The 18,508-nt window shown below is 43.5% G+C and overlaps 1 protein-coding gene and 1 long non-coding RNA gene across 3 annotated transcripts; both read right to left on the reverse strand.

Annotated features, from left to right (window-relative positions):
* Positions 1-13,150: 13,150 nt before the first annotated feature.
* On the reverse strand, positions 13,151-14,292 carry LOC134873269 (uncharacterized). Its single transcript, XM_063896753.1, has 3 exons — positions 14,235-14,292; positions 13,815-14,113; positions 13,151-13,693 (listed from the first exon to the last, which is right to left on the reverse strand). Exons 1-3 carry the CDS (start codon positions 14,290-14,292, stop codon positions 13,337-13,339), a joined length of 714 nt encoding a protein of 237 aa, XP_063752823.1. The 3' UTR covers positions 13,151-13,336.
* A 117-nt stretch (positions 14,293-14,409) lies between these two features.
* Positions 14,410-15,186, reverse strand: LOC134873200 (uncharacterized). 2 transcript variants are annotated; one of them, XR_010166931.1, is made up of 4 exons: positions 15,142-15,186; positions 14,866-15,029; positions 14,566-14,709; positions 14,410-14,467 (listed from the first exon to the last, which is right to left on the reverse strand). It is a non-coding gene; the product is annotated as an uncharacterized LOC134873200 (long non-coding RNA). The 2 variants fall into 2 exon arrangements; XR_010166930.1 differs by having other exon boundaries at positions 14,416-14,709.
* Positions 15,187-18,508: the final 3,322 nt, after the last annotated feature.

Consider the following 18,508-nt stretch of genomic DNA (forward strand, 5'->3'; position numbering starts at 1 on the left):
GGGAGAAGCAACGGGCCTCGCTCCGGAAAGATATCTGAGTTAATCCGGGAGTCAGTCAAACCTTTACAGAGATTGGTGGACGCGCTCCGCGAGACGGTGAATCACTTTAATAACCGCCTCGTTTCCAGAGGGCAGTGAAACAGGCCAGGACCCAACCGATTTCATATCCGACCTGCTGATGGGAAACCTCGGCCCCGACGTCCTCTCCAAACCCCCGGAGCTCGAGAGTGCACATCGCTCACTAGGCCCCAGACCTGGACCGGGAGGTAGACCCAGGCCTTTTGTGATATGCTTTCATCGTTTTCAACAGAGGGAGAAGGTGCTTCGTTGGACCAGACAACACACGCTTAAATACCGCAACACATCGCTGCGAGTGTAAACCAGACGTCAGCGCCATCACTTCAAAGAAACGAGCTGCTTTCAACAAAATCAAGCAAGCCGTCTACCAGAAAGGAGTGAACTTCAGGCTCCTCTTCCCTGCTCGCCTGCAAGTCTCGTTTGAGGATGGAACGTTCACTTTTGAGACTCCGGAGGACACGCACGCATTCTACAACGAGCGGGTGATGGGCAAAGAGTAGGGCGCAGTATGATGTTCCCGGTGGCCACCCACTACTGAGGGGTTCTCCAAAAGACTGTATTCCTCCGTATGTTTGGAGGAAGCCGTCTGATCCTGCCACTGTATGCTGCCCGGTGGACTCAATGCCAAGCAGACACTTTGAACGAGCTTCGTGGTAACCATGGAAACGGGTCGGCACGTGAGTTGTGTTTACTCTCAGTATGCTCCGGGAGCGGCGTGCATAGACTCCATGTATTTTCCCTCGTTACGTTGGGGACTTTGTTTTCTTCCAATTGCAGTGTGGTCGCAGCATGCGATGTTATCACCATTTTGTTCTGTTCTGATTACGGTGGTAAACATGTTATGTTTGTTTCAATGAGACGGTTTGGCTGACGTGCATACCTCATACCTATCTGTTGAGCTGTAGTGCACTGTCGCACAGCTAACGTTGCATTCTTAGAAAAGGAGACGGAGAATGAATTATCTTTAGCCTTTGGCTTATTTATTCCAGGCTGCTCTGACGCATCATACTCACGGTCAGAGCTTCACCATCTACTACGCACACTGAACTAGCATAGCTCAGTTCACCCTTTTATAGTCTGTACCATATCGCCATCTAGTGGCATAAACATATATACAGCATTACATAGAACTGAGTACATACAGTAATAATGAACATCTCAACACTATCCTTTACCAGGCGCTGCCTCGGCTAGGCACTTTATTTAATTATTTCTATTAGGCCTAAAAAATAAAGGTTGGTTACTGTTGGTTGTCAGTTTAGGTCATGGGTAGGTAGGGTTTTTTTTCCCCAGTGGCAGTGAGTGATAGGTAGAGCTTTTTCTTCCAGTGGCAGTGAGTGATAGGTAGAGCTTTTTCTTCCAGTGGCAGTGAGTGATAGGTAGAGCTTTTTCTTCCAGTGGCAGTGAGTGATAGGTAGAGCTTTTTCTTCCAGTGGCAGTGAGTGATAGGTAGAGCTTTTTCTTCCAGTGGCAGTGAGTGATAGGTAGAGCTTTTTCTTCCAGTGGCAGTGAGTGATAGGTAGAGCTTTTTCTTCCAGTGGCAGTGAGTGATAGGTAGAGCTTTTTCTTCCAGTGGCAGTGAGTGATAGGTAGAGCTTTTTCTTCCAGTGGCAGTGAGTGATAGGTAGAGCTTTTTCTTCCAGTGGCAGTGAGTGATAGGTAGAGCTTTTTCTTCCAGTGGCAGTGAGTGATAGGTAGAGCTTTTTCTTCCAGTGGCAGTGAGTGATAGGTAGAGCTTTTTCTTCCAGTGGCAGTGAGTGATAGGTAGAGCTTTTTCTTCCAGTGGCAGTGAGTGATAGGTAGAGCTTTTTCTTCCAGTGGCAGTGAGTGATAGGTAGAGCTTTTTCTTCCAGTGGCAGTGAGTGATAGGTAGAGCTTTTTCTTCCAGTGGCAGTGAGTGATAGGTAGAGCTTTTTCTTCCAGTGGCAGTGAGTGATAGGTAGAGCTTTTTCTTCCAGTGGCAGTGAGTGATAGGTAGCCTAGAGCTTTTTCTTCCAGTGGCAGTGAGTGATAGGTAGAGCTTTTTCTTCCAGTGGCAGTGAGTGATAGGTAGAGCTTTTTCTTCCAGTGGCAGTGAGTGATAGGTAGAGCTTTTTCTTCCAGTGGCAGTGAGTGATAGGTAGAGCTTTTTCTTCCAGTGGCAGTGAGTGATAGGTAGAGCTTTTTCTTCCAGTGGCAGTGAGTGATAGGTAGAGCTTTTTCTTCCAGTGGCAGTGAGTGATAGGTAGAGCTTTTTCTTCCAGTGGCAGTGAGTGATAGGTAGAGCTTTTTCTTCCAGTGGCAGTGAGTGATAGGTAGAGCTTTTTCTTCCAGTGGCAGTGAGTGATAGGTAGAGCTTTTTCTTCCAGTGGCAGTGAGTGATAGGTAGAGCTTTTTCTTCCAGTGGCAGTGAGTGATAGGTAGAGCTTTTTCTTCCAGTGGCAGTGAGTGATAGGTAGAGCTTTTTCTTCCAGTGGCAGTGAGTGATAGGTAGAGCTTTTTCTTCCAGTGGCAGTGAGTGATAGGACATTTCTTTTCTTTTTTTTTCTTTACAGCATCGATGGATACAATATTTTTTCATGACATTGCATACATGTACTACATGTACTCTACCATCTTGTGTGTCCCAGCATGTTACACACACACACACACACACACACACACACACACACATATACTTGGCTATATGATTTAGCTGGACCTTTTCTCGAAACCCGTCCGATGGTGGTTTAGATGGGCTACCCTTTCCTGAGGTCCTACAGTTATGGGAGTTAGATTAAAGCACTCCAAAAAATCTGACAAAAAATTAGCTCACTTTAGATTTCAGATACACCCTACACAACCTCATACACACCACCCTGATTCTATTGTGGTTTATGCGGACAGTTCTCTTTTTGATAAATATGTGACTTACAAGGTCCAAACAAACACTATCGGGTCTTTAAAGGGACAATGACGTCACTTTTAAAGCACTCCTCATTAACATAAATACACATCAACCTGACAGCACCAAGCATTAATGGGACAGTCATTCTATTATCATTTATTTATTGCACAAAGCTGAAACATAACCATTATGCTAGGTGGTGACACTGACCAACAGCCAGATAGCAGCCTGTATCAGCTAGACAAGAACCTGTCACACACAAGTGCCATGACTTTGAACAATAGCTCACATGTTCATGTTTGGAACATGGTTGCTGTATAAAACATTAAGGCATCAGAATACTCACAAAACAAACAAATAAAAACAGAGAAAAACTAACTTGCAAAAATCTATGCTGGAAACAGATTGCTTTCTAAAACATAATAAAGCATCAGCATAACCACAACACAAACACACACAAAAACACAGTTTACAGCTTTTGATTCTGTGACTGCCTCTTTGCAGCTATTCCTCGGTTTCGAACAAAGTCCCTTATATTTTGCACGGTTCTTTGTGCTAACACAGGTTCTTCTACCAGCTTGCAGTGACTGCATTCGGTTTTAGTAGCCAGTTTTCCTTTACATATGTGACCTCTGAAATGCCGCATTACTGCGGCAGCCTCAGCCTTAGACCACACTTTCTTTGGCACTCTTCTGGACCCATGTTCTTGACCAGCATCTTTTTCTGGAAGACATGCAAAGTAGAAATAATTATCACTCAAACAGAAAACTAAATGTGTTTGAGTAGGAGTCAGCCGGCCCGTTCTTCACAACCCTCCTCCTGATCAGGGTTGGACATGGGTCTGAAGCAGCCAGGCTTTGGTGAACTGCCTATTTAACCAACTTTCCAAAAAAAGAGAGGGAGAACTCATCCGCTTGTTCTATTAATAGGAACCCTATGAGTACATAACGACCCTCAATATGTTGTTTGACTATTATATTTGCATGCTGGCATTATGAACACACTGTATACCCACTAAGCTGTTCTACAACTAATACTTTGAATGCTAACTCTCCATTTTTATCAATCTTGTATGCATCATATACCATCTTGTATGCATCAAATTAAATGTAGGGCTATTTATTCATAATTTATTTGTACCCCAACTCGGTTAGGTACACCGGGGCGGCCCTATATATTCATATTTTAACTGCTTTTATTAGGGATGCACCGATTGCAAAAATGTCGGCCGATACCAATGTTAAGAATAACATGTTTGCCGATGTTTTAATAAATTTGTGTGGAGTTTTAAAATGAGACTCTTCAGAATGGTTGTTGGCATTCTATAAATTGTTGCAAACAATCCGATTAAACAATCAATATTTCAGATTGAAACATTCAATCACAATGACTGATGCACCAGTCACAATGAAACTCATCTTCAGTGTTCTGGAGCTTCTTTTTTAAAGCACAGTGATAAACATACAGGAAATTCACAGTTACAAAACAACATGAGCATTTAAAGTTTTAATACGTTTTATCATTAATTACTTGTTGTCGTTTATCTTTATCAGATTATCATTAATTGTTTTACTTTATTTATTTACTTTAAAGCTATAAATCAAAACTGAGCTACAGTTGTAAGTAGGGATCGACCAATTATCGGCCGGGCCGATTATTATGGCCGATATTTAGCATTTTTATAATCATCGGTATCGGTCATTTTTTCCACCGATAAGCCGATATTGAAATGGATAAAGAATGGAACGCGCTACTTTGTCTGTAAAGCGTCTCTCACTCCCTGCGTTTGCCACTCTGTGGTCGATAGCATTGTCCCACCCACTACACCATCTGATTTGTTAGTGAGCACAGATCCAGCCAATCAGGATGGAGGACTGAATGCTCAGAACAGTTTGGCTTCTCAGCGAGGCAGTAGCAGACTGGGCTTCAACGGTAAGGAGCTATTTTTTCAAAGGTAAGGTAACATACATTCATTGCCGAAGTTGCAATGAATCACAATCCACTACACTGAAGTTGCAATAACACCACTTTGTAAGCTATTCTCTTTCATTCCGGACCCATAAGCAAAGCGCCCATTTCCTCCATTTAGCTAATTCCCGATTGATGCACGTTAGTTTACTAGTTCGCCAATAGAGCCTTAATAGATGTCAGTCTAACTACTGAAACATAATCCAAACTAGCTAGCCATTTACAAAACGTAACGTTACGTTTAAATGTCTCACAATTTGGTAGTTCATATAGCTGTAGTCTATAGACCTTATATTTGTATGAACTAATTTGGAATAATTTCGTTTTCTTATGAGTTACATCAGTGTCCGCAACGGAGGGAGCGTGGTTCGCCTGATGTCACTCGTCATTTTAAATCTACCTATCCAGTAAAAGTTTTCTGTCCCAGCTAAAATTCTGTGAAACACCAGCGATATCATTTGTTACATTTTACTCACTTTCCCTAAGCATTTTTAATAAATAGGCCTACACCAATCTAAACCTCAGTTTTCATCAGTGCCTGACAGTCACAGACGATAGACGATAGGTTTAGCTGTTCGAGCTAACTTATAACATGTTTCAGGCAGTGTTATGGAGAGGGCTAGCTAGCTGTTTATCTTACCTGGTCGCAATTGACTGACGATAAATCAGATTTGTTTAAACTTTTATTGGTCAACGGGTGGATACAGCAAGATAAACGTGACATTTTTCGGTCAAAAACTTGACTGTCATACGGGCTTGGGCCCATTATTGTTACGAGTTATGACCGTCCGTTTGTCTGCAATCTGCATCGCTGCGAGTGAATGGATGACTGGTGGCGCAAGTCACCTCAGTAGGCCTGTCATATGACGTGCTTTGCTAACTGCACAAATAAGAAGTTAAAACAAACACCTCAATCACCTGAGATGTTGATATGATATGCACAATAATACTTAAATATGCGTACAGTACTCTTACTATCCATTTCAAGTTAAAAAGAGGAGTGAATATTTGTTCAATATCTTTTTTGATACAGTTCAATGGTCGTCTATGGAAAACATGAATGTAGAATTCCTAATGGATCTCATATCATTTTAAAGAGCCATTTCCAATCTTTAAATAGAAAGAAACTTACAATGGACACTTGTCTTTAGTTTTTATTATTCTTGGTTATTTCAAATGTTTCTCAAATTGCCCTTTTCAAGGTTTCAAGGTTTTATTGGTCATATGCACAGCAGATACAGTGTATATGTTGGCAATGAAAATCTTATGTCGCGTGCTCCTCCAACAACTCAACATACATGGTGCAAAAGATAAATAAAATAGTGAAAAAGAGAGAAGAATATTTACAATATCAACAATACAGATTTGAGGATGTGAAATGGTGGATTCCCTTTTGGAAATTTTTTTTAAATCCTTTATTTCTGTGGGAAATGAGGAAAATGGCAATCCCAAATTTTATGTATAACAATATAAAAGGGCAGATATGTAAAATATATAGAAAATTTGAAACTAAAAACCCGAAAGGTATAATTTAATAGTGTACTAAAAACCCGAAAATTAAAAATTTAAAATATTGTACATAAACAGAAATGTAGGGCCAGATTTTAAATATATATATAATATACTTTTATTTTTGGGGTACAAAAAACAAGGAGTAACTTCACAGACCAGGAGGCAGCAGGCTTAAGCCTGGGGTATAAAATTTCCCTCTTATGGTTTTTGGGTCCGGGATCCTGCGTCCCCGCTGCCGAGGGCAGCAACAGAAAGTTTGGGTTTGTGGGGGGGGGGTTCCCGGTAATACCCACCCCTTTTCCCTTCCTACCCGTTGGGTTTTTTAGGGTCCCCAGGTTTGGCACGGGGGCCCGTCCTGGTGATTCGGGCAGTTTTCCCCCAACCCTCTTTTAATCTTACGGTTGAGGGGGTGCAACGCCATCCCAAAGGGGGTAGCAGCCAGTAAAGGAACCCCTCGAGGGGGGCTGTAAAGTTCGGGAGTACCGGGAGTCCATTTGAATTTCCCCGCCCCCTGCGAGGAAAAGAGCCGCTTTTCAGCCGTTTTGGATATGACCCTGGGGGTGATGTTCCAGTCGGGGTCCTCACTAAAGTTCCCCCCCGAGGAACCTAAGCTGCGACCCCTCTCCACGGGAGTCCCGCGAGGTGATGGGGGGTGTGTGCTTCTCTCTGCCCCCCCTGTATTTCCACAATCACCTCCTTTGTTTTGCTAAACTTTAGAGGGAGGTTGTTGTCCTGGCCCCCAAATTCAGGGCCTGACCCCTCTCTTTAGGGCCGCCTTTTGGGCCGGGCTGTGAATCAGGCCATACGGTCTTGTCTCGGGCAAACTTGTTATGGTGTTGAGGGCTTTTGGGCCACGCAGTCGTGCGTAACCCAGGGAGTAGGGGGAGGGGCTGAGCACACAACCCTGGGGCCCCCGGGTTTTTGGGGGCAAGGTGGAGGAGTGATTTTTCTTCATCCGCACTGGGCCCGAGATCTGCCCGTCAGGGGAAAACCATGATCCAGTCACAGAGGGCGCTTTTACCCAAGGGCCCTGAGCTTAATGGGTGAACTTTGGGGGGCACAAAGTTTGAATGCTGAAACTGTATCCAAAAACACATTTTCCCCATAATGGTTTTTTCTGGTTTTTGGGGGGAAAGGGGATGTGGGGGTGAGGGAATGGGATCATCCTGGGCCTGTTTGGGGGTCGTAAGGGGAAACTGGGGAGGGGGGGCCATGAGTCCCGGGGGGGAGGGGTTTATAAAAGTTTTGACTAACCGCTTTTAAAGCCTTTATGATGAAGGGGGGTGAGTGCAACTGGGGAGCATTGAGGCAAATGGGTTTTGTCCTTTTTGGGGGCAGGGACAAAGTTGGGCTCTTTAAAGCATGTGGGGACTACAGACTGGACAAATGGGCCTATTGAAAAAGTCGTAACACATCTCCAGCTGAAATGCAACCAACCCCCCGGAAAAGAAAGCCCCGGGGTTCAGCAGGGCCCCGGGGGGGCCCCGTGGGTTTATCCTTTTCAGAGGCTACACACATTTTGCACTTTTTTAAAACCAGTGACAGGGGAAAACCTGGGCCTTTGGGGCCTCCACAACCGGGGGTTCTCAAAAGTGCATAAAAGTGTTCAGTTCATCGGGGGAGATTCAACACTTCCTCAGCACCACTCGTTGTTCCTTTTGTAAATCGGGTTTTTGTTTTTATCCCGGGCCACAATTTTTGGGGTTGGGGCCCTTGGATCGACTCCAAACCCTTTTCCCCGTTTTGTTTTTCGCACTGGGTAATAGCTCTCCGGATTTCAACCGGAATTCCTGTAAACCCCTTCCAAATCACCGGGCCGGGTGGGGCGCGATGGGGCCCTGGGTTAATTTAAGCCCGGAACCCCTCGCCGGTTTTTTCCAGGGGGCCCAAGGGGAAAATTTTCCGTAATTAAACCGCGGGGAAAAACTCATCGATGCAAAATTTAAGATGTTCAAATGACCGCCCTCAGTGTGTTTTGTTTAAATCCCCCTCAAACACACACCCCCTCCCCCGGGTGCCAAAGCATGGCGGAGAGCAAGTCAGACTGCTCCCGGGCCAACGCTTTCACTGGGCCTTTTCCCCGGTCGGGTCCCCCTCTTCATTTTCTGCCGTAAAACGGGGGCCCGAAAAAAGATAAAAGGGTCTGACTTGGGGCCCAGGGGGGGCGGGGAGGCTTTTTTAACCATGCCGGAAAAAGGGGGTAAACATTGTCCATGTATTTCCACCGCGCGGGGGCACTGACGTCGAAAAATATTTTGGGAGGGGCTTTTCTTCATTTTTGGGTCGTTAAAAACCCCCGGGCCCCAAAAAAATTCGGCCTCTGGGGGGGAAGTCACTGTCCTGGGCGGGGGTTTTCCCATACAGCCCCCACCTGGGGGGTTGGGGGTTTCAGCTGCGGCGGAACATCACTGCTGGTTTGAACAACGAAATGGGAAAAACCCCCCCAGATAAAAAGGCCGGGAATCCCATCCCTGAAAAAGCCAGGGTGGGGAAAAATTCCCCCAAAAAATGGCTCCACATCTGAGCCCCCCAGTTGTTGTTACCCCAAAGCCCCAACACCTCCCCCTTGCTCATTCCCGAGTTTTTTTCCCTCCTGGCATGGGAAAGGGGGAATCCGTGTGGGGCAATGGGGCATCCGGTACAGGGTTAGCCAAATCCCCCGGGGGCAAAAAACATAAAAAATTCTAATTGGGGGGTGGAAAAAAGGGCCCCCCTCTTTAATTTAGGGGGAAAAACTTTTTTTAAAAGGGGGGGGAATTTTTGGGGAAATTAAATTGGTTTGGAGGGAAAGGTTTTTTTTAAAAAAAAATTTCGGGTCATGAAGGGGAAAAAAGGGGGAAAGGTTTTTTGGAAGAAAAATTAAATAAAAAGAGAACTTTTTGTTTTGGGGGCTGGATTTGGCGTTCCCCCCAGCGCCGGGGTGGGGAAAAATTTTTCCATTTTTGGTTTTTGGGGTTCCCCTTGGGGGGGTTTGGGATTTGCAAAAAAAAGTTAAAAAACCAAAAAAGTAAACAAAAAAAACACTAAGAATTGGGGTTGTTGAGGGGCCGAGGGCCACGGGGCCCCTCCTCGGCGCCACTTGGTACTTTTTTTTTCGGAAATTCCCCCGGGAAACGGAGCAAATTTTTTAAAAATTCCCGGGGGTTAACCTTAACATGGGGGGGGGTTAAGGAAGGGGACCTTCTCCCCCTGCCTTTTTCACCTCTCGCACCCCCACACCACAAAACCACACAACACACACAAAACACACACAAACCCCCTCACACACACACACACCAAAACACGGATTAACTAATACAAAGGGTTTACACTTCAAACCAAACTGATAGAAATGTCCTTTGATCGGGCTTAATAGGGCCCATTATGGGAAAACATATAAAATTTTTTTTAGGCCCCAGGGTACCGTTACAAAGGGGATAGGCCCCAAATTTACAAAACAACAATTTTTGTAGGGAGGTGGATCCCCCACGGTCCCGCCAACGTTTTCCACAAATTTTTGGGGCCCCTTTTAAATAAAATATAATTTTTCTTTTAAACCAGAGGGGGTTTCCCAAAAACAAAGGGAAAAAATCATATGGGGAACTACACTCCACAAAACAGGGAAGGCATTTTTGGGAATCCTGCAAATTTTCTGTCAGTAAAGGGAGGTTTTACAGCCCCAAAAATTACCAAAAACCTCAAATCTTGGGCCCATCTTAAAACCCCAACCTTTCCCTGTATGAAACTGCAAGAAGAAAAAACCCGGACCTGCAAACAACAGCTGGCAACCCGGCAACAGCTGTATGCCCCGCCTCAATTGAACACAGGGCGAAAAAAAAGAAAAAGGCAAATTCAGATAAACCCCCCTTTAAAAAAATGGCCCAAAAAAAACGGGAAAGAGGGTTCAGGCCCCCCCCCGTTCACAAAAGGGGCGATGTTGGGTTTTCGCGAGGGCGCAACCGGGAAAAACGGTTTAATTTAGGGAAACAAGAAATTTTTTCCGTACAAACCAAACAATAAATCCATGGAAGGTTGGGGCCAGGATCAAAGATCCCTTTTTAACCCCGAAAAGCGGCTTTGCACGGGCCTTTAAACCCCTGATTGGGTCTGGAGGGAAAAGAAATCCCTGAGGGGCCTAACATGCCCTTTAAAGGGCAAGAGGCTACCAAAGCAAATTGTATTTAAAAACAAAGGCAATGCAAAAGGGTTCCCCACACAGGTGAAATATCCGGGGGGACTTTCCGGGGCATGCTCCAAGATGGGAAAACACCAAAAACGTGTAGCTCTTGTTTTTTCGGGGTAATGGAAGGGGGGAAACATCCCTAAAGGGGGTGAGGCTGGGTGAACTTCCAGACCTTTAAAATTGCACGCCCCACTCGCAACCCGGGTCAATTAAGGGTTTTTCATGTCCCAAAAGGGTTTTATAGACATAATTGCCATAGGGAAAGGGAAATTGGGGGTGAATCCCTTTCCAGCACCCATCTTGGCCAAAGCGCTTGCGGACATTCAGAAGGACCTGGGCCCTTCCCCGAAAAACCAGGTGATACAGGCTTTCCTACCCAAAAGGAATTCCACACTCCACATGCTTTAAAAAGGGGACGGAGCAAAAGCGGGCTCTAACCATCTACTCGGGGAGTAGGGGGGTTTTTATGCCAAAAACTCCCGAGTGGGGGATTGTGCCAATTTGGGGTTTAAACACTACCCCCCATTGAAGAGGTGACACGGGGGTAGCAGCAATGATTTTCCCCGCAACTTGCTCACCCCTTGTCACTGTCCAAGATTCCAACTCTCCGATTGGGTGGGGCCCCCAACCCCAGGGGAAACAAAAAAATTTGGGATTTGAGGGGGGCCCCTCAGCAAACGGTTTTTCCCCCTTGGAGGGGGCTTAAAATCTGTGTTCGGCATGTCTTTTTTGAAACCCCCCGCTAAAAAAAGTCCCTGTATTTCCCCGCATTTTACAGGGGAAACCCAAGGGGGGGGGGGCCGGGGGGGGGGGGGGCCCAAAGGGGGGGGGGGGGGGGGGGCAAAAAAGGAAAGGGGGGAAGAAGAGCAAAGGGGGGAAAGGGAGCAAAAAGGGATTTTGGGGGTTAGAGAAAAAAAAATGAGGGGGGGGGAAAACCCGCCCCACGAACAAAGCCCAAAAAGAAAAACGGAGAGAAGAGACACCCTCTCAAAGCCAAGATGGGCCCTTTTGTGGTTTTTGGGGGGGACCCCACACAGAATGTCAACGGAGCAAAACTTTGAAAAGGAATTGCATGACTACCTCACAGAACCACTGATAGACAGGCGCAAGGGGATCCACTCCAATGGTGGAGCCAACATGAGACCCGTTTCAAGCTTCTTGCTCCAAAGGCAAGGAAGTTCCTGTGTGCCCCACCCTCTTCTGTGCCAAGTGAGCGTGTGTTCAGTGAGGTCTCTGCTATATATGAAAAAACCAGAAGACGCCTCACTGGAGAAAATGCAGAAAAGCTCTGCTTCCTCCACCATAACCTACTCTTGCTAAATTGGGAATACTAGACTTGAGTAAACCAAAGTGGTTTTTTTTGCCATTTTTTGGTTCATTAATCTACAGGGAGTGATTTTATTTATTCAATTAATTCATTAGTTTGTCATTTTCAGTTCATTAAACATCAGGGGAGTGATATGATTTACTTTTTCTATTTTTCTATGATTTTACATTATATGCATATTTTTTTTAAATGCTGCAGGCAGCTCCCTACACTTTGTGTTACAAAATAAGAACTATTAAATACTTTTGAATTACATTTCTGCTGCATATCGCCTTTTTTTTGACAACTGACATATTGTTTTTTTTAATTTTTTTTTTTTTATATCGGTTTTACATATCGGTTATCGGACTCCTTTTTTGGTAATAATTGATATCGGTATCGGCCCTGAAAAAAGCATATCGGTCGATCCCTAGTTGTAAGCTGAACACTAGTCAGTATCATTAACATTACTTAATTCAGGCTACAGTTAAAATCAGTGCCACTCTACCTATGAATACAATTACGTTTATTTTGCTGAAAATAAAAATCAAATCAATGCTATTTCATTCTAGTCAAAGTCAAAGAAGTAAAGTTTTTCAAATCAATGTCATTTCAAAATCTGAAAAGGAAAAGTTAAAGAATTCTCAAGATGTTTAACAATCTCAAAAAGAAAAGGCAAACCCTGGAAAGGAACACAGCAAATTAGGCAGTGTACATTTTAATCTGAAGGAGTACATTTAACACCGGGTTCGGTGTTTATGTGTGTCCAAGTATAGAGAGTACATTATACACCGACACCAGAGTACATTTTTTTACACTTAAATAGAGTTCATTTTTAACCCTGATAGTGTTCAAATGTACTCTAGCACAGGCATTGTTTCACACCAAAAGAGTACAATTTAACTCAGATTCAGAGTTTAATGTACACTTTACGAATAACACATTCAGCAGTGTATTATACTCCATGGGAGTTCATATTACACAGTCAGTGTTTATTTGTACACAAATAATGTACTTACACTGACCAGGGTTCCTACAGGTTTCTTCAAGTCAAATTCAAGTCTTTTTCAGACCTTTTTAAGACCATTCATGTCAAAACTTAATACCTATTTCACGGCCCATTTCACAGACATACCGGCAAAGAAAAACTTTTTTTTTTTTAAATGTGTTTATTATGATTAATAACGTTATTATTTCTCAAACAAATGTGAAAATGTGGACTGTAAAGCCTTATGGAAGAATTATGTTACTTGCAGCACAGTAGTGAATAGTGAGTACAACACCACAGCATCACAGCACAGACCACAGACAACAAGTCAAACAGAGGTGTGACAAATCTATTTATTAGCTAGCTTATTCCATGCTGGGAATATGGGGAGTAGAGAGACTCCAGAACAACAAACAAAGAAAATCAACTCCACAATAAATAAAATAAAGATCAAAGTCAACTCCTAAGCTCTTCACTTTTAGCAGCGATCTCTTTATCAAGGAGAGCCAGTTCTGCCAACTTCTCCTTATGGCCTCTCCGCAGGAGGTTGGACCTGGAGATCAGGTCAGCCATTTTGCTCCCTGCCTTTGCTTCAGCCTGCTCAGCCAGCCTGTCCGCATCCCTAGCCAGACCCTCAGATACCTCCTTTACGCGTATCCTCTTCACCTTCAGCTCCTGCAGACAGTCCTCTGCCTCCTTCCTCTTGAGAGCCTGGTCTTTTGCCTCCCTCTTCTTTCTTTCGTTCTCAAGGTGGATACGATACCTTGTCCTTGCTCTTGCTACACTTGTCAGTAGTGGTTTACTGAGTGGAACCTGGGTATCGGGTTGGGAAAAGAGAACCAGAGTCAGTGACAAACTCTAGAGACCAACTATGTTGATTCTATCAACTTTTAAGTCAACAGCATATTACTAGTGCAGGCAGGATTCATCTTACCTTGGTAACACCTCCATGTTGTATAATGTAGTCACACACCAGCCTCCGTGTGACCACAGTGTCCTCATGCAAATTATCTGACTCCACCTCTTTATTGATGGAGAATCCACGTTCAACAGTAGCTTGGCCGTGGGAGAGGATGAGCAGCTTCTTGCAGAAGGCCCACAGCTCTGGATAAGGCTCCATGGCACTGCTCAGGAAGATGTCCAGCCTCTTCTGCATGGGAGCAAAGTAGAGGAAGTCCTCACTCCGGCTCTCCAAGGACAGGAGACTGTCAAACTGTTGCAGTATGACATCCCCTATGACAAAACAGATGAGAAAAATGTGAGAAAAACATAGATAAATCATTGGGCATTGCCAGAAAATCAGATTGAAAATAAATTCATGTGTATGCCTATAATTTGCCTCTCTTATTCCTACCCGCAGAAGTATTAGTTAGCTGTTTGTCCTGGAGAAACCTCTGAACCAGCCCTTTCATGTGATTCCTGCATCTTTCTGGTTCTCTATACATTACTGACGGATCCAGGCACACCATCTGCCCAACAGTCAGATACTTGAGGGGGCTTTTGTCCTGCACTTTCCTGATGATGTTACAGTCCCTGCATGCACTCTCTCTTGAACTCTAGCACCCTGAGCTCTGCACCTTTAATGCTCTAGAGAGAAAGAAATTAGCCATGAATATAGAACATGCCTTCACTGACCTGGTTTCGCCTAACCATTTGTAAAATGATCTTTGAAAACATCCCACTACCTTAAGAACTGACTCTGCACCTAGACCAATGCTGATGTTTTGTGGGCTGAGCCAGATGGTCTTGTCTGTGACATCCAGTTTGGTCAGCTGCAGGGCAGTGATATCGTTGAGAACTTCTCTCTTTATGAAGCGTCTGAGTAGACTCTGTCAACAGACAAACACAAAAATGTCTGGTGCGGCTTTATCTCCTAATCACCAACATCAATCATTTTTTACACCTCTAAACCAAAAGCCCCATATTGTCAAAATGTATCAATTGAGCCCAATCATTGGTTATTATAACGTGAAGTAAATTATTACTATCATCAATTCGGTCAGGTCCTTGGAGAGGAATGGGAGCACCGGCTCGTCTGTTTGATATTTTGTTAGGAAGGGCGTGAAGGTCCTGGCAAGTGCTGCGTAGAAGTGAAATTTGGCCAGAATGAGTGGATCCTTTATGGCTGCTGCAACTGTGTCATAAGATCCTGTGAAAGGGACAGAGGCAGGACATTTCAACAAAAACTATGAAAAGGCCACACCACCACCAGGGTAAAGACACAGTCACAGACCTATTCACAGCATTTTAGTAGGGCCCACCTGTTCCAGGGTTAGGGAGTTTTTTTGTTTTCACAGCTTCCATATACAGAAGAAGTGATGGCCAGACTACCAGGGCTCTCTCCACAACCGGAAGGTTTTCTACCCAACGATGGGCACAGAAAGAAAGGGGGAACACACTGGACTTGGTTACGGTGACGTAATCCTCTCTCCTGGCAGGCACATTGTTAAACAATGTGTGCATTGCTCTCAGCAACTTGTCCAGCAGCCATGCAGTGAACCCACACTTGAAAGCATTGTGTACCGTGTGTAGGCCACAGCTCCCCACACAAATGAGCTGAAGACCTGAGGGTTTCATTGCAAACTTGATATTAGAAACCAAATTCTCCATAGCAGTTCTCTGTATCACTTTGAACTTGTTTATTCAATGTAAACTGCACTACAAATACTTACTATTTTACTTTAATATTACTAATGGATCACATACACTCTCACCCACACACACAGAAATAACATTAGGCCTATAAACTCCTCACCTCCGTACTGCTCAGCTTGATCTTTCTGGAAAAGTTTGAACAGTTTCCAGTTAACACTGGGCCCATCCATTGAAATGGACACCAAGTCCTTGAGGTTCAGTTTGTCCATACATTCCTGAAAAAAGTGCTGCATTTGATTACCCAAGATAAGATGAATAGATGAGCAGCACATATTGTTAAGGGAAGTGCCTAATTGGTCATTGTGACATTGCCTTTACAGGACTGTGTATACCCCAAAAATGATATCAATATAAACTGAGAAATATTCAGAGTAAAAAAGGTTATGCTTACTTTGAGATGTGACAGCAGGTCTTGTGCAGTGGAATGTCCCATAAACCGGGAGCCCAAATATCTGGACTGAACCTGTCCCTCGTCCCAGAAGCGGACATGCACATCCAGCTGTTTATTTTTTGTAGTCTCGTTGAGGCTCTCATCGAACATCAGAACGAACGGCGATTTGTTGACTTTGGACACCAGTTCCTCTTTGATGAACACCGCTAAACCGAATTTGGCTATGTACGCCGTTTTGTCGGGACCACACGTGAAAGTGGTAGCTATGTCTGAATCCGGGAACATAAATTTGAAAAGATCGGAAACGTTCTCATTTGAATTGTAGGACTGATGTTTGGCGACTGTGTTGAGAGTGCACAACACCTCTGCTTTCATTGTTGGTGTGGACCCAAAGGCTGTGCGCAGATCCACACTAACGGGCGTTGTGCTAGTAGCTGGAAGGGCTGTAGCAGTAACGTTAGCAGCTGGCTGGTTCACGTTACCTGCTACTTCAGACACATTATCAGCTAGCTGGCTAACATTAGCAGGCTGAAACACCCCGGCGACGGAGGGAGTTTGATCCTTCACCTTCATGGAACTGATGTGCTTGGCTGATTTAGCATGAGACTCTAGAGCCTTCACGCCCATGGTACCAAGCTGGATTTTTTTTTTGCATACTGTGCAAAAAGCTTCGAATACGTTGTTTTCCACAGGTTTTACCCAGTGAAATGCTCGTTTGTCTCGCCACGCTTCATTAAATTTGCATTTCCCCATAACCACAGAATGTATCTTGGTCTGTCTATCTCTGGTCTGTGCTGCTATGATGCTGTAGCAAAGTGACGTCTTCCGACCCGGGGCAGCGTTCGTTCTCAATTATTGGTTCCGCCACTCTTTATTTAGGCTGTTATTTAATCAAAGTAATAGTGGTTGACAAATTAAACTTTTTAAAAGAATGCGATATATACGGAGAAGTTACATACTGCACAAATTTAAGACCCAGGTATCAAAATTCAAGACTTTTTCAAGTCTTTTTAAGGTATTATTTCCAAATCCATAAATTCAATGCTTTTAAGACTTTTTAAGGACCCGCGGGAACCCTGACTGACAGAGTTAAAATTACTCCACAAGAGTTCATTTCAAACAGGGGCTGTTACCAAAACTCTGTAAATAACTTAGTCGCTTTGGATAAAAGTGTCAGGTAAGTGTAATGTAATGTAACGTAGCATAACACCATGTTGAAATACACACCTCCAGTGCAGTGTAATGATATATATATATATATATATATAGAAAAAAAACCTTAATGCTGGCTGGGTCAAATGTTTTTTTGTATTTTTTAAATCAATGCAGGAATGTTACAGTAAACATTCAATTCATTTCAACACAGCAATATCAATCTATACAAACACATCATACCCATTTCATCTTATTACTTTACAGGAATTACTTTACAGGAATGAAGATGCTCAGTAAACCCCACCATTTCAAAATCATTTCAAGTAACAAAATGCAACAATTTCATTAAATTCATTTACACACAGCAAAACAAATCTATACAAGTACATGCACAGGAACAATAAAATATTCATCATTTAAACCATAAGCCATCTGTAAATCAAATGGTTTGAAAACTTTCAACGCATCAAGTCAAGAGAGGCATCATAACCATTTCCTCTTATGACTTCATAGGAATGAAGATGCTCAGTGAACCCCACCGTTTGAAAATCATATAAAGTAAGAAAATATTCCCCTGAAAATGAGACACTTTCATTTATTTCACTGAAAATGGGTATACCCTCCTCTACTTTTGAACACACAAGAAGGCCAGGGCGATACTCTGTTCCGAAAGATGTAATCCAGGACACAACATCTATTAGACCGTTTATGTCAATATGCAGACTGTCTGCAATCAGGTCTCCATTTTTCAAGTCACCAACAGTAACGCTTTTTGTTGGGCCACACGTAATACCTTTCAAAGGCTCCGATGCCCAATGGTATGCAATTGTCATTTGATGTTTCTGAGCTAAACATTTGGTTATGTTTTTGAAATTTTTCACAGTGTTCTTAAAAAAACGATGTTTGGCTTCAAATCTCATCCCCCAAAAGTGAATAAGAGGGCCAATTTTCCGAATAGCGCTTGGATAATGAATTAAAAAGTGCTGCTTCGGTATAAGGTTCCGATGAGGGTACAGCTCTTTAAACAGTTTATGGTGGTCAATAATCAAGTGCTTGAGGCAAACAGTCATGCCCTCTGTTATGACTGGTGAAAACACAAGATTGATAATTTGAAGTAACAGTAGCAAAAGTCTCCAGTGTGCATTACCTTCAGGCACAACATCTCCAAATATCAAAGGCACGTTTCGAATCAAGCAAAATGTTTGAATGGCATTAAGACCAATTCCATTGCCAATCTGTTCAAGATTTAGTCTGCTGGGACGATTCTTCCTTTCAAGATATCCATAGTTAAACGCATATACTCTTTCAGCTATATTTTGATTTGATAGGATTTTTGTTTCTGCAAGGTATCCAAACAAGAGTTTCAATTCAAACTGTCCCACTCCTTCCAAAATATCATGCATGAGGTCGACAACATAATTATCAAC

The sequence above is a fragment of the Eleginops maclovinus genome, chromosome 12 (genome assembly GCF_036324505.1).
Source record: "Eleginops maclovinus isolate JMC-PN-2008 ecotype Puerto Natales chromosome 12, JC_Emac_rtc_rv5, whole genome shotgun sequence".
Classification (NCBI taxonomy): domain Eukaryota; kingdom Metazoa; phylum Chordata; class Actinopteri; order Perciformes; family Eleginopidae; genus Eleginops; species Eleginops maclovinus.

Bases quoted from the DNA above. Each gene is read 5' to 3' on its own strand.
- LOC134873269 (XM_063896753.1), bottom strand. From the start codon at position 14,292: ATGAAAGGGCTGGTTCAGAGGTTTCTCCAGGACAAACAGCTAACTAAT. The intron at 14,114-14,234 runs GTAGGAATAAGA...GTTTTGTCATAG, and splicing joins GCTAACTAATACTTCTGCGG to GGGATGTCATACTGCAACAG. The intron at 13,694-13,814 runs GTAAGATGAATC...CCCGATACCCAG, and splicing joins AACATGGAGGTGTTACCAAG to GTTCCACTCAGTAAACCACT.